This window comes from Habropoda laboriosa, unplaced genomic scaffold (genome assembly GCF_001263275.1).
Source record: "Habropoda laboriosa isolate 0110345459 unplaced genomic scaffold, ASM126327v1 scaffold34, whole genome shotgun sequence".
Lineage (NCBI taxonomy): Eukaryota > Metazoa > Arthropoda > Insecta > Hymenoptera > Apidae > Habropoda > Habropoda laboriosa.
The window spans coordinates 416,671-435,498 of record NW_017100142.1 but is presented as its reverse complement, the minus strand read 5'-3'; the positions used below and the strand labels follow the sequence as shown (position 1 = coordinate 435,498).

The 18,828-nt window shown below is 40.0% G+C and overlaps 4 protein-coding genes across 7 annotated transcripts in view; 1 reads left to right on the top strand and 3 right to left on the bottom strand.

The window, feature by feature from the left end:
* The window catches only part of LOC108571988, a 46,151-nt gene extending 42,788 nt beyond the window's left edge, over positions 1 to 3,363 (bottom strand). The window contains exon 1 of the mRNA XM_017934165.1: positions 3,312 to 3,363. Within this exon, the coding sequence (XP_017789654.1) occupies positions 3,312 to 3,363 (52 nt within the window). The remainder of the gene's footprint in view (positions 1 to 3,311) is intronic.
* Positions 3,364 to 4,146: 783 nt separating this feature from the next.
* On the bottom strand, positions 4,147 to 10,046 carry LOC108572913 (exostosin-1). 3 transcript variants are annotated; one of them, XM_017935252.1, is made up of 8 exons: positions 9,080 to 10,046; positions 8,803 to 9,004; positions 8,606 to 8,725; positions 8,300 to 8,530; positions 7,967 to 8,233; positions 7,630 to 7,880; positions 6,824 to 6,953; positions 4,147 to 4,271 (listed from the first exon to the last, which is right to left on the bottom strand). In XM_017935252.1, exons 1-8 carry the CDS (start codon positions 9,961 to 9,963, stop codon positions 4,212 to 4,214), a joined length of 2,145 nt encoding a protein of 714 aa, XP_017790741.1. In that variant the 5' UTR covers positions 9,964 to 10,046; the 3' UTR covers positions 4,147 to 4,211. The 3 variants fall into 3 exon arrangements, with proteins under 3 accessions (XP_017790741.1, XP_017790756.1, XP_017790748.1); XM_017935267.1 differs by lacking the exon at positions 4,147 to 4,271 and adding an exon at positions 5,143 to 6,749; XM_017935259.1 differs by lacking the exon at positions 4,147 to 4,271 and having other exon boundaries at positions 5,143 to 6,953.
* Positions 10,047 to 11,889: 1,843 nt separating this feature from the next.
* LOC108571711 lies at positions 11,890 to 12,979 on the bottom strand. The gene is made up of 3 exons (XM_017933826.1): positions 12,398 to 12,979; positions 12,219 to 12,326; positions 11,890 to 12,136 (listed from the first exon to the last, which is right to left on the bottom strand). The coding sequence occupies exons 1-3, from the start codon at positions 12,757 to 12,759 to the stop codon at positions 11,890 to 11,892; spliced, it is 717 nt and encodes a 238-aa protein (XP_017789315.1). The 5' UTR covers positions 12,760 to 12,979.
* A 136-nt stretch (positions 12,980 to 13,115) lies between these two features.
* LOC108572933 (protein FAM76A) lies at positions 13,116 to 16,348 on the top strand. 2 transcript variants are annotated; one of them, XM_017935287.1, is made up of 7 exons: positions 13,116 to 13,506; positions 13,972 to 14,036; positions 14,120 to 14,333; positions 14,404 to 14,540; positions 14,697 to 14,940; positions 15,024 to 15,261; positions 16,100 to 16,348. In XM_017935287.1, exons 1-6 carry the CDS (start codon positions 13,411 to 13,413, stop codon positions 15,255 to 15,257), a joined length of 990 nt encoding a protein of 329 aa, XP_017790776.1. In that variant the 5' UTR covers positions 13,116 to 13,410; the 3' UTR covers positions 15,258 to 15,261; positions 16,100 to 16,348. The 2 variants fall into 2 exon arrangements, with proteins under 2 accessions (XP_017790776.1, XP_017790768.1); XM_017935279.1 differs by having other exon boundaries at positions 15,974 to 16,348.
* Positions 16,349 to 18,828: the final 2,480 nt, after the last annotated feature.

Below are 18,828 nucleotides of genomic sequence, written 5' to 3'. Positions count from 1 at the left end.
CGGGGGTTTATGTTATAGCCGAAGGTTCCTCGAACTTTCAATAAACACCGGAGAGTATGTACGATTGGTCATGTAACCGAGCGACAAGTAGAATCGACGTGGAATTCTTGCAATAATTGCAAAGTAGAAGAAGAAGTGCAGGAGGCGCGGGTGCACTTGGAATCCCAGAGAAAGGATAATAGCCGTGGAACGTGTCCAGCCACGGCGAGTATCGTATACCTCGGATATATACTGGACGGGAACGTACCGCTTGGAGGTATCGGTTTTAATACGCCGCGCGAACATAATTTAACCATGGGACTGTCGACGGATAAAATATCGCCGGCTGGCCTACACGGACGCTTGTAATCCAGCCTTTTAGAGGAACAGTACCGGCGAATTAAAGTCCACGGATGCCTTGGTGATCCGGCTGAAACGTGGATCCTGCTGGCAAAACGATTCGTTCCACCGTACTGTACACCTTTGTAACAGGGAAATCATCCGATAAATCTACCTAGGAGGATACTCGAATAATTCGACCAAGAGAAGCGACTCCGCGATGGTTCCAGTCTGATTGGAGCGAGCGAGAGAGAAGGAGAGACTGCTCGAATTCACGATAATTGGAACGATTAACGAGCAGATTTCTCTTTTACTCGGAATGCTGTCACCCGAAAGTCGACGCGAGGCGTGACTACCAATGCAGAAGAATCACTTTTTCTTTCCTTTTTTTTTTCAATTTCTTCGTCGAATTCTTTGTATCAGCGAAAAGACGGAGGCTCGCCGTAGATCGAAGTTAGAAAAGGGTCGAGGGATTTAACGCGAGGTAAATAGGTAATTCGAGGCTATAATTTCGAACAAAGAAACGATCACGACCTCCTCTATCCTGGACGATAATGGAAAAGCTACGGAGTCGTGAGGTAATTCATAGTGGATTTTTTTCGTTTTTGCAAGAATTCACCTCGGGGGCCGCACCCTGCGCCGCCCAAACGTAATCTCGGCAATATTTCTACCCGAGAGTCCTTGACGCCGCGGCTGAGATTGGGGGCGGATAAATTACGGGGCGTAAACTGCATCCTGACGGTAAATTACTCGATAGCGGTAGACGATACCCGCGGAACGTGGCGCCTACGCGTGAAACCGCATCTACTCTTCCACGATCCTAGGATACCTCCACCGGAATACCCATCTTTCCGTTCAGCTCGCAGAAAAACAATTTGAACTCGTTAACTCGAGGGAAGTTCAGATTGAATTCCGTTGGAAGAAACACGGTTGTGTCTTCTTGATTACCTCGAGCAACGTTTTCTTCTCTTCTCTCTTTGCTGGCAAAGAGAAACCTATTCTAATTTGTCCGCGATTTATATCAGAACGGAATCGTCGAAGGTGTATCGAGGGGGGAATAAATTTGAATACCCGTAGGCACAAGGCGCGTGGCTGCGCTCAGCTGTTTTCACGGATAACGTCTTCGTCATGCCGCGTAGCGGTGTATCTCCGGTGAGAAAAAGAAAAAAACTATGGAAAGCAGCGTGGAAGGTCGGGTTCCAACGGATCCCTGCATTGTAGCTTCGCGACGTTAAAGAGAATGTGGTTAAGTCGCGTTTGCAATACGATATAAACGTCGCGGGGTGTGAAGCTCTCTTCTCCCACACTTTTTTCCGCTACCGATGACCTGGGCAGGAATCGTGACCTCGACGAGAGAATCGAACGTCGCTCCTATAATTTCTACGAGAGCATCGATTTCCCAACCAGCTATAATTTAATATCGTTCCAGCTATCAAAGTTCACAGGCGGCTCGTAGCGGATGTACGTTACGGCGTAGCGCGTTCCTTGTTAACCGATGGGAATAAGATTTCTGATTCTATCCGACAGTCGCGGCGGGCGAGCACCTCCGGCGAACGATTTCGCAAAAAGGATCGTTTCCACGGCGAGCCCATCAACCGTGTTACCGAAATAGGTTACAACGCTGTTAACATTCCCCCTTTTCTTCCGTTCTTTTAATTCATAAATCGAATCTCTTCTAGATCGGCACCTAGCTTTTGCAATCGGTTCGTTTAACGCGCCGGTTCAATATTCCGCTACGTTTCGCTTTTAGTTTCTTCGGTTAGAAGCGAAATCGATCTTTCGTCGATATCTACCCCTCGGTTTGTTTTTTCCAATTTCCAACGTTAGACGCGGTTTCCGTCGATTGTCCGCAGGAAGGATCGACGGGGAGAGAAACTCTTGCAATCGTGCACCACGGTGGGTGGGTTTCGCATGCGAAACGACCGATTTGCGAAATCCACCGCCACGGTGGCCGCAGGCTTTAACGGAGGCGCCTGGGTGAATCAACGAAAATTAACAGCCGCGAAATTGGACTGAATTCGTTAGTACTGGGAAACGGTCGGGATAGAACTAGTCGACGAGCTGATCTACAATTTTAATCCAACTGGTATTCCCTTAAAAAGAGGGTCGGAGGAAAAGATTATTTAAAAATATAGTTGGCGTTCGTTGAAAGGCGTCTCGCGGATAAGAGCTAACGAGTAGCGAATTTTTCCCAAAACGGTCCAGGTGAATTGAGCCGATCTTGTTATTCGAGGAAGCGTTTTAGAGCGTGTCACCGTATTTGGGGCTCGGAACCGGCGTGAACAGCGTGGAAAAAAAGAGGTTCCCGGGCACCCTTGGGGCACACCCTCGGGGACCAAAAGCATACTCCGCTCGATTTCCGCGTGTACCAGTTATCCAACGACCCGAGCATTACGTAAACTGACATTTTCGCGGCTAATGCGAGCTGGCCAACGAGCAGGCTGTCAGGGTTCAGTGGCAGAGATGACGATCTTTTCTCCAAACTACCCTTACGTAACAATCGTCGAACAATAGACATTACATATCGTGAGATTCTAATTGCGTTTTTTTAGTTTTACTTCATCATCGGTACACTTGGAGGTTGTCGCCTCTGTAATTTCATTTTGTTGGCTGATTCTTTGCGTCGAAACAGGTGAAATATCACTTGTACATTACGTAACGCAAACTATTCGAGATATTTAAATACAGGCTTGTGTCGCGTCGCCGTTCACCGCTGCGTCTACGATCAGTTTTCCTCGCCGACCTTCGTCGGTGATTTAAAGGCACCGGCGCCAACTACGCTTCGCGCGGATCGAACTTGCACGAACGAAGGCTGAGTCGAGCTGTCCGCTTGGAAATAGAAGAGGAAACGAGGAAGCAAAAAATGCCAACAAGAATTTCACGGTTACACGCGAACGGTGATATAGTAGAATTCCAATTCGAACAATTCGTCACTGTACAAGACCAACGATGAAACTAAGAAAAAGAGAGAAAAAGAAATGATTCAAACTCACCCACTCTCGACATGACCGCCAGCAGGAGCAACACGCTGTTAACGACGATCATCTTCGACTACCCCGTTGGTTGATCCTGGGTCTCTCGACGAAATCAAACGTTCCCAATCGAATTTCGATCGTTGCTTAGCTACTCGAAGCTACGTCCAAGTAGTTCACGCACATAAACGCGTCGACAGCGAGAGAGAGAGAGAGAGAGAGAGAGAGAGAAGAAAAAGGGCGAAAGAAGAAGGGTGGTGGCGATGGGACGTAACGACGCTGTACGTCGCGTGGCCGACTCCGCCTGGATGTTGTTTGGCCGCGGCACCGATGTCCTCTCGTGTTTTCCTCGCGAGAACGCGTTTTTACCGAGCTCGATCCCGGTCGAACCAACACTGACAACCTTCTGCCTCTCTGATCGCGTTCCTCTGGCTCCGGGAATTCGGTGAAAAAATCGGGGGTAGAAGGGGAGGGAAGGAGGCGAGAACGGTGGAGAGCCGGAGGCAGCACAACTTGGATGTGGCGCCGTTCAAAGCCGCGAGGAGAGCTCCATCGACGTCGCAAAACATATGCTACGGTCACGAGGAGAGAAAGGTGACTGGGTATACGCAAGGCGTGCTCAATACCTCCTGTCTTCTTGGCATAGTCACCTTTCTAGCAAACCAGCAACAAAGAAGGGAGTGTTGGTGCTATATCGCCTGCCTGGCCACCACCATTCTCGCGCGGCTCGCGATCGCTAGGACCGATGGTGGTGGTGGTGGTGGATCGTGCTCGCGTCGCTGCTGGTCGTTGTTCAAGGTGGTGGTGGTGGTGGGAACGCCGATCTCTGTCTGCGCAGCCTTCCACCGTCGAATCCGCCTTCCTTCCATCACATTTTTCCCCGCTTCGTCGTATCGGTATAACCCTGAAACGATTCTCGGCTTACGTGACCGGCCCTCCAGCGTCGAGAAAAGTTTCACGTTGATCCGCGTCCTCTTTCTCCTGTAAACGAAATGCCGAGGGTTAGTTCGGGACGTTTCGTTCGACAACGTGCGAGAGGGGCGCTCGTAAAGCCGAGTGAAATATTCCTAGGTTTCCTTCCGTCTGACGACAGGGGGGAATTTTCAACAGGATATTAGGTTTCTAGAGGAGACACAGCTCTACGGTGATAAATTGAGAAGTACGATCGTTCGAACGTAGTAGAAAAAGAAGAAATTGTGAATATTGCTGTGGCGAAGCAGTAGGTTCGTATAAAAACTTTATTTGTTCCTTGGCCATATAAAATCACCAATATTTCTTCAAATACACCTTACTTTGACGCAACAAGATTACATCGACGATCAGCTTTAAATTAATCGAAACAAATAAACCCCATCGATCGGCTAAGTAAAGGTTCCGAGTATTTATATCTCCTTTTCTTTTTTCTTTTTTCTTTTTTAGCGTCAACGTTCTTCCAAAATACTCTCCTCTCGTGGTAGAATTAAAAAGTGGATGATTTTTGTACGGTAAGAAATTTCCTTCGGAGCAAAAGCGATCAGTGTTTTACACAGTCCCGTACGTAACTAAATTTATAAGGTGAAGAGAACGCAGAAAAGAAGAATCGTATTTATTCAATGATAATAACACGTTAAATACAATTTAAAAATGATTTACATCAACAGGAAACTATTTTTATAAAAGAAAAAGGGGATTCTCCGTTGCTGCAAACTCTTCAAGTATCGAAATCAGCGATACGATAAAAAATATGTAACATTTCTCGTAATAACATATATATATATACACACACACACATATATATATATATATATTATGACGCGTAACGTTATTCGCGATAAAAAAATGCCATTGGTGGAATTACACAGTCCATCTTTCCTTCTTTTTCTTTTTTCATCTGTCAATCCTGCCTCCGACGATTACGAATATATCACATGATAATTATAAACGTATCACATATATATGCATGTATGTATGTATATATATATATATATGTACATTATTCTTCATTCCTTACACATTATGGAAACACAAATACGGCGTCGAGTTTACCTACGCGGATCATTTACTCCCCCCCCACGGGCGTACCAGTAATAAATGAACGTAAACGACTAGACGTACTTGCGATATATTGTCACAAGTAATTTCTTACTTCCTTTTAAAGGTCTCCTGAGAGCAATCGATAACTTTTCTACGCGTTTCATTTCACGCATACGAACAAAAATCTACGCAACGCATTCTCTGCTGTGTGTACACGTGGCTATGTGTGTGTGTGTGTGTGCGTGTAGAAGTATACACAGGAATACATAAAAAACCTTGAAATACTTTCCTACGTATTTGAGTACAATTTACGAATAATCGTGTGCCTCGAATACATAGAGAAAAAACTACGAACGACGCGATACGTACAGCGGTATACACATTGAGAAACAAATGAAATTGTTTACGTAAACTTACGTTTATTGCGACGTCGAGAACGGCTGAGCAGAAGGCGAAACATTGACTTCCCCGAAACGTACAAGGACAATGGCGTTTAATAACCGCACGGCTTACGCTACGAAATACTATTCTTTTATTATATAAAAGTCGAACGGTAAAAAGTAACGGTAATCGATATAGCTGGAATAGCTCTCAGATAGTCCAAGAAAGTTGGTAAGCTGCACAATTAGTTTCTCGAAACAGATCAGTTTTTTTTTTTCTTGTTTTTCGTTTAAATACATTCATCCCTGAGGCTACTACTCGAAACGCAATCCGGACAACAATTTATTGTTATTATTATTCTTCCTTTTTTCTTCTGCTTCTTCTTCTTCATCTGGCTTATATAAAATATTATCTGCACACGATGATTATTGTTTTTCAACGATTAGAGAAAAAGTAAGCGCTTGGTAAATTTGGTATCGAGCGATTTGCATCAATTGACTATGATTAGAGAATACTTCGTATCGCGTAGCTTCCAAAAGGCCGGTTGTTTTTTTTTTTTAGTTTTTCCCTTTCAAGTCGAAGAATTTGCCAAATAACGTTCGTTTTCGTTTTTATTACATGTTTGTTCTTTTTTTGTTTATTTTGTCGTTTTATTAATAACTATGAAACGATTCGTATGTACATCAATTTGAATGTCACGGCAATATACGCGACAACGATCGCACGTGCCGTGGCCCGATTCAGATTCGAACAATATTACAAGATACCCCATAATATATACTTTGTACAAAATTCATTCTTGCGAGTACATAAAAGCGCAGAGTATCGCCATTCCTCGAGACTGAAAGACCTTCTTGATTTGCTGCCCGACAACCACTCGAGATAACAGTGGCTCCCTCTTTTTTTTCTTTTTTACTTACAACGTAAGTTTTCTCTATACACATTTCGGATTAGCCTCTAGCGTGCGCACGCAGCCGTAATAGCAATATGCGCCACTATTTAATCGAAATATTTGAGACTGTATAATTATAGGATGTCCGTATCGAGGGTAGATAAACTGCGTAACTGATAAAATATCCTGTATAATACTAATTACTAACTAATTCAATTTGCCTATACTTCTTGCGCAAGTTGCTTACAGAGTCTTTGAACAGAACAGGGTCAAGCCTCATATTAGATCGTAACAACGGCATATACCCGAAAACGGCTACAAACGTATTCATGCACGTTTGCCGCTGTATAAAGTGATCTGGATCGTTCCATGGGGATCTGAAAACGTTACGTGTCAAAAAAACAAGAAAATAATCAAAGTTGCCCGTTAAAAGTACGATATTCTGCTACGCAGGTACGCAGGCCGGCTGTTTTTGTCTTGAAATACTTTTAAAACGATGGAAAATTTGTATTTAAAACGACTCACCAGAAATGACGCAACAATTGTGACATAGTCAAAAATGGCGGGAAAGGGTACACAACGATTTCACCATAAAATGCACAATACTTTTAAAATAGACTGTATTATTCACAAAATCTTAGACTTAGCCACTAATTGAATCGTTTTATTAACACCTGGTGAAGAAACGAAGGCGAAATTAACGCGAAAACGTAATAAATTTAATCGCGGATAGCACGAATGCGCACGTCAGTTGCGATCTAACGACAGAAACTGCAGAATTTCGATCAGCCAATCAGAGTTCGACAATTATGAAAGAATCGATATGTGGAGCAATCGATTAAGCGATTTACGATCTCATTGGTTAACGTTGAATTGTTCAAATTCTAACGTATTTCAGTTTGAAAGATGGCTGTGAGTGCGCGAAATTTTTCGATTGTACTGGAAAAAGTGAGAAATTGTGGAATGTTTGGCTGCGAGGAAGGTGAAAATGGCGATGGGCGGGAAAATGATATCTACCTGCGTAGCAGTTCGACAAGGGTACGTAATACATACCTGATTCCAACCACAGTAGTATCTTTATACAATTTCCGTTGAGTTACTTTAATAGGTGGTCTTCGCGTAACATGACTTACTAAAAAATTCATAAGTATGTCCTCGCAATTTTGCGATTGCTCGACAGTCTTGTGAAGTGTCGAACTTAATAATTCGGTATACAACGTATTATAGTAACGATGATAAAAGGCGGCACCAGTTAGAATTATACTATAGTCATTTGTCCATTTACTTGTGTAGCCCCACGAACGCTTTATGCGATAAAAAAAAAAAAACGACGCGTACGATAAAATATGGTAAATATTAGAGAAAATAATACCGGCAGAGTTAAACTTACTTTGGAATCGTCCCAGTAATGCGACCTTGCTGGGTAACCAACTATTCGATCAGGAAACGATCGCCAAACGGTAAAGGCGAAATCAATTTCATCTGTATTGAGTGTGGCATCTTCGTCTAGAGATAATATGGCACTAGTTTTGATTAACGGGTGAGGATAGAAACGTTGGGATATACCATCGACCGTAACAACGTGTATTGACGCTTTGATCCCTTGCCATCGTGGTCTCCTTGGTAACGGAATGTCCGAGTTCCACATTAGAATAATCTAAAGTGGGGCATCGTTCGTTAGTAACAAGTATAAAAAATCGGATGATTTATAGGCTTGACTCACCTTATCTAGGTATTTGCTTTTCGCGAGACTTTTAAGCAGACGATATAGAACAGCAGTGGATCCCAACTGCGAGTAGATGATGGCAGTGAAGGTATTACCTGGATTACTTTTCGAAAATGGAAGTTCTTGCTGACTATCAGCAAATTGCGGTAATATCGTTAACGCTCCAGGACTAGTATTCCAAACAAATTTTTCCCTTGTACCTTCCCAAGGTAGACGTTCGCGAATATTCTGTAGATTTGATCGATAATTAGGAAAATTTGAAAATCATCTTCTCACCGACTTTCTTTCGTTTTACGACCATACCTCAAATACTGTAAATACAATTTTTTCTATCGACGAAAAGTATCGTTCCCAAAGGAATTGCGTCTGTTGTCGTAGTTTAAGGATCTGTACATTGGACACAGACCGTACTATATCTGGAATCTACGGAAATAAAATTTATTTGTAGATCTGTTTTTCGTCTATTCTTCGGTAAAGGCTTTTATTTTCATTTTATTTACTTGAAGTAACAGTCTTTCGTCAGAAAATATAACAGCTTGTGTCCAATCGATACGTTCATGAAATGGAAGTGCCCAGCCATTACTTAAAATAACTGGAATGCATCCAGCTCTTAAAGCTTCTAAAAATCGAAAACTACCAAGTCTTCTTCCTCTTGGTACAAGACAAAAGGTAGCATTCATTAGTAAAATTTCATAATCATACCTGAAATTATAAATTAAACGTTAGATCTTCCAATTAGAGCAGAGTTTGTTTAGGCTATCTCATCTGAATACTGACGTATCATATTCCTGATTATCTTGTTGACAGTGTTCATCTTGTAGTTCTCTCCATGCTTTACCATGGCGGCATGTTGTTACAAATACCAAGTCTTTGCCATTGTGTAAATGGTAGAGAGCATTTCTAGTTTCAGAACCTATGCCATAGACGTATCTTTTCCCTTTGAAAGCTGCAACATACTTTTTATTACTAGGAAAGTTATTTTCTAAAGCTTGACCTGGTTCCCCACCACGTTCTGGGTGTTGTTTACCAAATAATGGTATGGATACATCAAAGTCTGGTCTATGCCTAAAAATAGACATGCTGGCTTTTGCAAGCATAGCATATCCCAAATCAAAGGTTAACGATTCTTCCGCATAATCAGGCCATGTTCCAGAATACAAATTAAATATCAAATGATTTCTGCCATTGTTCCAATATGGTAAACGTGTTAATTTTGAAGGTAGGTTACGTGCAAATTCTGTTGATAATGGATCTCTATCTAATGTATCAAGAGCTAACACAAATATACATGCTCTAGTTGGATCTGATGTATAATATCTTGATTCCGTAATAACATTTAATATTTTTTGGTATAATGGACTTATCACATCTTCAACTGGATACACATACACTGTGAAACCTTGCTTGCATCTGGTAAAGTCAAAACAAGTCTCCATACGGCATTGTCCTGTATGCTGAGACATAAGTGGGTTTCCATTTGATGTTCTTAAATCCTTGTCATAGAATTCTTCGTTTAGACTTATGTATGAAGGCAATCGCTCGTAAGGCAACTGAGATCTGCCTGTCCACCTTTCACTTTTTAACCGGTAACCACCAAAATAACAATAACCAAGAAACGCACATGTTACAAATAATAATAAATAGCGCTTCTTGGCTTGCATTTTCAATGCAATCAGGTTATACTCAAATATACACTGATTCTAAACATTATTTTCACATGTAGAATACATGCATTTAATCATAAATGCATTGTAACGAATTTCTCATTAGTTCAATTTTGTAAATTCACAAATAAAAGATTATTCCAAAATGGAATTGATTTCATTCTTAAAGATTGCTGGAACAGAATAAAAAAAAAACAACTATTAAGATAACAGCACTTTCACATATGCATAAACTAATGCTTGTATAGCAACACTAACGTTAATAAAATGGCTTTTCCCATTATTGGTATCATACAAGAACACAATGCACTACATAATATTCACAGAATCTTTTTTACAGAGAAAATATCGATGTTGAAACACACGTTTAGTTACCTTCGAATTTTCAAGATTCGATATTGGTTATTGACTGGAACGTTTCGAGAGGTCTGATGATTATAAAATGCATGGCAAAAAACATGCTACTTCTATCGAAACGTCAGTTCTATTATAAATATTTATTCTACTAAAGTTTACAAAATGTCGAGTCTAAATGACAGATTGTAAACGTCGATGGACGCTGCCCTGAGTTAACCTATACGTGAAATATTACGGACGTTGCACCCGAGAGCGACAACGTCAAACATATCGAAGATAAAGTTCGATGATACGGGGACAAACAGCGTATCATACTTTTTCTTTTACAACAATTTTTTCCCCCCTCGTTACAACTGCACAGTGACCTTTTTTCTTAGGTTAGTTCTGACGTACGTCCAATTCGCAGAACTCGCCGGCGTTATTACGCCCATTCGCATTTTCGGTCGGCGTCACTACACACGCGTGACATCGATCGGAAAACGCCTCCAAGTGCAAAATCATTGCACGCAGCGCATTAAATAATTGGTTTAAAAAGCAACGCGAGTTATGCAATGACGTTGGAACGATTAGACTGGCAAATCGCTTATTGGTTACTTCATGCCGAGCTCTCCAGGATGTTTGATTGTGTATGAACTACTGCGAGCTACACACTACTACAAATCTAAACAAAACTGCCGATCAAGGTTACCCTGCTACCTAGCGGCTAACCGATAAAGCTCTCGAGCCGCTTCAGCCGCTTCGATTAAATTTATTAAAAGCACACATTTTTTTTTATTGCAAATCAATACCCTTTAAGACAGACACGTAGCTTAGCGCGAAACTTGTACGGTATCAATTAGAGCGAGGGTGACCATATTGCACAGAGAGATTGTGTTCTTCAAATATCGGAGACAAAACTTACAAATTCTTCTTGGCTTTTTTTAGCGGAGCAGCTTTTTGTTGTTCGCACAATTATAGTCTTGTAACAAAAGTTCGTTTCGATAGAAATTCAAGATATTTAGTCTTCGATGCAAAGTATTCCACGAGAACGTTCTATGCACTGCTTTACTGGTACAAGTGATGTAATAAACTGCATCGAAGTCAAGTATTATCCTGTCTCTGCAGAGAAACGAATATGTCACCTTGATCGTTGACACTTGCGATCATTTTTCTCAGTACGCATAACATTAGCATGCAGTCCGCGTAGAAATGTTTTTCAATATGCAATTTGCAAGCAGATATAGTGTAATCTCGCAGCAATGGGCATGTGTGTTTATCAATACGATTATTATATAGTAATATATGATAAGTAGCTTTCATTGTATTTAATGAATCATTCATATCCATATCTTTCTCGTTAAGATTTTTTAATTAGCCTTGGCGATTCGGTTTAGTTTCCGCGCATAGAATAGTGCTATTGGTTTATTGAAAATTAATTTAAGAAACGTTAGGAAGGAACCTTATAATACATTTTTTATATTAGTTTTATTTATACAGTATTTCAATAACATAATGTTACAAAATAAAGTAAAGAACAGAACATGGTATATTTAAAGGTAAAAAATAATTTTAATAGAATAATAAAATTTACATGTTATTTTCAAGTACAATATGATCTAAAGCTTCATTTCCTCTCTTACTAAATATCTCCTTTGTACATGGCCTACCATCGCCGTCATAAATTTTGAAAGGTTTTGATTTATTACGACTTCTAATTCTTTCTCTGGTGTCAGGGTTCATTCTTAATTGACGTTCTCCTACTACTGGCAATTCCACTGAACGTAGTAAATATTGTGCTGCTAGCTGACCACTTTCCATTCTAACTATTGCAGCTCTAAACATAATTTTTAGATTTATTTATTTTACAAATTATATAATCAACATACTTGAACTCGCAAGAACTTGTGACACTGTACCTAGAATTTTCTGAGTATGGTTTTAACATTTTTATAGACAGACAGCCTGGAATAGCTGCCCTCAGGTCCTGAATCTTTGTTCCACATTTGATGTTTGAGACGAAAATACTGTGAAAGATATCGATGTATTTACTTGTTGGTATTTTATTGTAACAACGAAAATCACGAGGAATACGTACTTTTTCGTCACTTTTACATCTTCTTTAATCTTTCCTGGGACAATTTTCTTTCGATTTATCGGCTTCGTTTCAACCTTCGTAACCGCAGGAGCAACTACTAGACGTTTTCCATTTACTTGTATGCCTTTAGCGGCTTTCAAGTTTTTCATTTTTTCTTTCACATCGGAAAATATTACGTAGCAGTATCTGCTAGATTGCCGTAGAAGGTTTACCTTGAAATTACCAGTAAAAAATTTTGCCACATCCTCCTCCTTTTTTATCGTATGCGGAAGACGAACATATAGAGCTCTTTCTTTTTCCTTCTGTCGTTTTTGTCTCTTTTCCTCAAGCTTCTTCATTTTTCCCCCCGATACTAATTCCATTTGTGATAAAAAATGAACATATTTACAGTAATAATAACCACGCGTTCTTATAATGTTAGGTTATATTTATTTCGAAGTGATGTTTAAAAAGCTATATAAACACAAGATGCGTGAACTCGAGCACGTGCGTAAACGATACCGTACACCAATTCGTCGGTTCCAACGAGGAAAGGTCAAAGAGGACAAACTCTACATAGAAGGTTCGCAATGCCGTGTTAACCGCGACTTAACCAATTGTCATTGAGGATATTTAGTTCGAAAAATAATGATTGGTTTCTGGCCCATTCTGTGATGGTATGTAAAATCGATGAAAGCGACATCTGTTCACCATTGTGAACTAGTAAAAACGTAAGAAGTCACAGATGGCCGTCTCAAATCAACAACCGGTGCAGTGAACGAGTAAAGTGACGCGGTTATGTACGCAAAACAATCGCGTCAGACGTGTAAAATGTCGTGAAACATGTAAGGAGTTGTTATTGTGAGTGGCGTCGCGTTGAATTTTACGTTTTATTTTTGTTCCGCAACCACCATAACGACCAGAAGTGAAAGCAAGTACTTGGCCCGATCTGCCGTTGCTTTTACCAATTGGTTTTATCGTCGGTGACGTACGGCTTGGGAGCACCGAGGCCAAACACGAGTCGCCGTTCGAGGATGAGCGCGAACAATGTGCAAGCGCTTTTCGCGTGTTCCAGATGCTTTTCCAGGCATCCGTTCGAGGAACTTTCCCCGGGGCAACAGTTGTGCAAGGTATCGTCTGCGCTTTCGGTGGTTTACACCGAATTTCCGTCGCGCTCCAACTGATACCTTCTGAGCGTCACTTTTCGTGTTTGCAAGATACGATGCTAATAATAGAACTTTTAATTCAAATGCGCGTTTCACATGTTATTGACGCTGTTTTGCAACGATGCAACTCCTGAAATATGAGTTTGTTTAATATTCAGTTTTATACGCAAACCCGCTTCTTTTTTTATTTCTTCCGATATGTAGAACGATTAATCACGTTAATCGAGCATTTTTGCTTCGAGATTGTTTTAATTTAACAAGAGCTTTCTCTTGGTTTTAATGATTATTTTTTTCTTACAGTATTGTGTGTTTTGTGCAAAAACTTGAATAATGTGTAAACTGGCTGAATGTAAATATATGTACTGTATACTTTTATAATTGTGCTTCTTTTTTTTAATAAATTTTTACTATATTGTGTTGCTTATTTAGGAATGCAGAGGTGCATTTCCAGTGGTGAAATGTACATATTGTAGGTCAGAATTCCAGCAAACAATGTAAGCAGTATATGTTTTGTTTGAAATTTAGTCGGAATTTTTCCAGATTTATCCTCCAAAACAGTCTTCTTTTTACTTCACAGAAAGGGTAATACAAGCACTATATGTAAAAAGTGTGAGCAGAATGTGAAATCTTATGGTAAACCATCGGCCTGTGAATATTGTAATACCATAGCTGCATTTATCGGTAGTAAATGTCAGCGATGTACAAACTCTGAAAAACGATATGGGCCACCAGTTACATGCGAACAATGCAAACAGAAGTGTGCCTTCGACAGACAAGATGAAGATAAAAAGGTAAAATTTTTCTAAGGTAAAAACAGAAACCCCTTTATGAGAATGATAATTATCCATGTGTTGATTATAGGTCGATGGAAAGTTATTATGTTGGCTGTGTACACTGTCATACAAACGTGCACTGGCAAAAACGAAACAGTCTGACGCTGAGAGAAGGGCACATTTGAAACTAGCACAACAACGAGCAGCAAAGCACAAAGAACAAAAGTAATTATCCAAATGCATAATGTCGCAAGGTAACTTTGTGCTTAGTAGCTTTAATTGTGTTCATCACAATTTCAGTATCTCTTCGATGTAAGACAACCTGGTAACGTATTGTTATTTCGGCGCGTGTTCGTAGTGATTTCATCCATTTTGCTTCAGATTGAAAAGTCACAATAAGAGACCACACAGAGTAGATGTTACGAAGCTGCCGCCTCAGTCTGATGGTGCAGACACGAATGGCCCAACGCCGGTGAAAGCAGCGCGGATGGCTGGCGTACACGATCCACACGATCCCAACAGTTCGGATCACGTAGTCGCGGTTACTCAACTCAAAGAAAAGATAGCCCATCTTCAGAAACAAATCTCGATCAAGGATGGTCAATTACTCGCTAAAGATAGACAAGTACGTATATATGAAGAGATAGGGAAGAAATCGATCGTACCGAAACCAGTACTAATCGTGTTGGAACTGTTTGGTGTTCGCAGATTACAGAATTGAAAGCGAAAAATTTCACATCGGAAACAGAACTGCGCAACAAGATGAAGGCAACGGAAAAGGAGTACGAAACCAAAATATCGACGATGCAACACAAGATTTCCAGTTTGTTGAAAGAAGTTGCTTCCTTATCGAAGAGCTCTAAGCGGGGCGACAGAGTAGCTGCCACGAAAACAGAAGCTGGGACCAACAGTGGAAGTGGAACAGACAGTCCTGTACCTTGATAAGGTAGGACAATTCCAATCCTCATTATATTCTTTGTCAATTAATTGTTCAAACGATCGTATTCTATATTTTACATTTTAATCCGTCGACACTACATATTTACAACAATAATAAAATGTAATTGACTATACTTAGCCGTTTGGAATGGTATCTTTTATTTTTTGTGATTTAGCGTTCGTGGCTTCTTAATGTTTCTGATAAGAGCCACACGTTATCAGGATTCCATTTTTTGCGCTTTCAGTTGTGATCTATTGTTTCCAAATATGTGTACAAGAATGTAATTAATATTCGCTACCTCCCTCCTATATTTTCATACTATGTTGTGTTCTTGTTGGAGTGATTTTTATGGATTTACGTTGCTCACACCTTTTCTTTCACCCTTCACACGTTTTAGCGGGAGAAAAAAAATTACGCGTTTGACGGCAATAGGAGACAGCGAGTCCGTTAATTTCTTCTTTCTTCTTCTTTTATGGTTTGATAATACGATTAAATCGGATGTTTCGAATGCACCGAGACTCGTAGTACCGGCGATAATTTACGTTTACTCTTTCCACGATTACTCAAGATAGCACCGTGTCAATCCGTTTCTTTATTTTCGCGTGTTCCAAACAGCAATGTCGTTCTTAATGCAAAAAGAGTAAAAAAAAAAAAAAAAAGAAACAAAAACGTGTAATTTTTGTAGGAGATGAAAGACATATCTTAAAATTGTTTTCAGGGTTCTTGGTTAGCTGTGACAACATACTCAAATGTCCATACCCGCATAAATCATGTGGCATATTACATATAGCTAATTGTTTCCATTAACAAGGCAAAATCTGTATTATTTTTCTAATTAATATAGGAATGTATATTATCTTCGACGTGTACACGGAAAGTCTTGCGCGTTCTTCTAACGGGGGATGGTGATGATGATGGTGATGGTGATGCAAGTGCAAAAGAGAGAAAAAAAAAATAAGAGTGTTATTCGTAAGTTAGGTAGCTTTCCCCCTATTTTGTTCCGTTTCTTCGACCATCCCGCGGACGCGTGTTTGTTTTTTACGACGAAGAGATCGCACGTAATCGAATTGTACAATAAAAAAGAAAAAAAAAAGGAAATCGGAGAGAGGGGCATTTTCGGTCCGATAGAAGTAATTTTTAAACTTTACGATCGAAAGTTGATTAACTTACGAGAAACGAACAGAGTTATATGCAGACACAATGAAAATAGACGCACACGCATGAGACCATATACACACACGGATACACGAACACACGCACACGTTCGTACAGACACAGACATACACAGACACACAGACATACACTACTAATTGAGCAATAGTGCTGCTGTAACATTTTTCCTATTTATAACGATGAAAGATGTAATACGACGATGAACCAGGATATGGTGATTGTAGATCAATTTACAATAAAAGGTTAAAAATGAACATACCTCGCCTTATAAGTTTTGAAACATATCCTTTGGACTTCCTTCCTATTCGAAGGATCCGTCTTTCGACGTGAACGCCACGTACGTTTAAATAATTTTAAGGAGGGCTCAAACGATGAATGATTGGACATACCGTGTCTTTGCTTAATATAAAGAGAGAGAGGTGTGAATGATAGGTAGTGATATGTGCATATAAATATCCAACAGCCATATATTTATTCTTTATTTTAAGAAACAAATGCTAATTGAGCATTACCTATTCAATAATTGTAATGATAATAAATGCGTAACAATTTACTATATACGAAGTGTAAGGATAATTAACATTTAATTTATAGTCGTTTAAATACGTACGAAGTGTGTACACGTGTGTACAAGTACAGTTTGGAGTTATCGTTTTTTTTTTCTCTTTTCGTTTTAATTATTACGAGATGGTAAGAACTAAATATTGCTTGTATTTTTTGTTGTCGAGGCGGTTAGTCGCTTGATTCCCCCGATTATCTACTTTCAGCATATTTACACGATCTTCTTTAGTTCTCCATCATTCTCTACACACCGTTCTCTTTCGTCTTCTGTATTTTCTCTTCTTTTTTTTTCTCTCTTTCTCGCAACTTAAATCTTACTTGATAGGTTCATCTTTCTCTCTCTCATTCTTTCTAACTTTCTCTCTCGCTCTCTCTTCCATTTATTCGTTCGTTCGTTCGTTCGTTCGTTCATCTATCTCTCATTCGATCTTTCTTTCTCTCGCTCGCTCTCTTTCTCACATCTCTTCACCTCGTTATTTATAATAGTGCGTTTAATGCAGGCAAGGTAGGAAATCGAGGCAATATACAGAATGACAATCGACAAAACGTCACTGGAAACCATTTCCCCAACATCGATATTGTACTTTGAGCATGTAAAAAAATATACGTGACATCGGTCGATTCGGTAATCAACACTTTTGCGATCGCCCGAGCTGGTGTGAATCATTGTCAGACATCTATTAGGATTCATTCAGGCTTCGTATAATTCTATCCAGTGTGTGTGTGTGTGTGTGTGATCGCTGCAACATTTGCAATTTCCGATGAACACTGTTCAACAAGTAGTAGCAGCACGGTCGCAAAAGTATCAAAATTAATGGTTGGAATGTACATCTGCTTGTGTGTCTGACGAAGTACAAAACGAATGGTGTGTACATATGTGTGTCGAACGAATGGTAGAATGTTTTTCTCTCTCTTTCACGCAGGTTCTTTTTTTCTTTTTGTTTTTTCCGCTTTTTTCTGTTTTCGTTTTTGTTTTTCGTTTCCAATGTCGTTTTCACGGCATAAAATAAATGCAGGCCTAAATCCACTACCGGAAGTCAACATCGTAGAATCTTTTCAGTCTTTCTCTACGATCTTGACGCGATCACGATAGTATCCAGCGTCCTGCGCGTGTCTCGATTCATCAAATACACTTCGTATCTTTCAATTTTCATTTCGGCCTAGGCATTCGGTAGAATGCCCGAGTCTTCCACATTGCCTGACAACGTATTTTGCAAAAATCAGCGTAAAGGCCTTGCGAATCATACCGTTTCTTCTTCTTTTTTCTTTTCTCTCCCTCTCTCTCTCTTTCTCACTTTCCAAATTATCTCCTCGCGTTTACTCTTCCGCAGATTTCTCACATTCTATTCTCTTCTCCCGTGGAGTAGTACGTATTAACAACGGAGATTCGCCGGAAATTAAAAATGAACATTTTTCCTTCTTTCGAAGCTGCCTTAAAATTATCACGCGTCGAAGTATCGTTTCCCGGATATTACAGAGGATATTCTGCTGTGTATTTAAAAAAAAGAAAAACGGGACAGCGAAAACGGAAGAAGCGAAGTAACAAACGATCAGTTCCAAGAGAAAACCTAATGAAATCTTAACGACGAGCACCATGATATTTCGCAGGAACCATAGAACTTGTCATTTGTTTCCAAGCTGTTTAAAACGGATAGACGATGGATAGCAGTAGCGATTAATTATTGGAACCTTTGGATTTTTCTGTTTCGCGTTTCTGTGTTTCAATCTCTTCTGAAACTCAGGCATTTATAAGAAAAAGGGAAGTTTCGAATACTATTGTAAATGTCCACGAACGCGCTCTCTGCTTCTTGCCATTTCTCGTCACTCTTTAACTTTTCC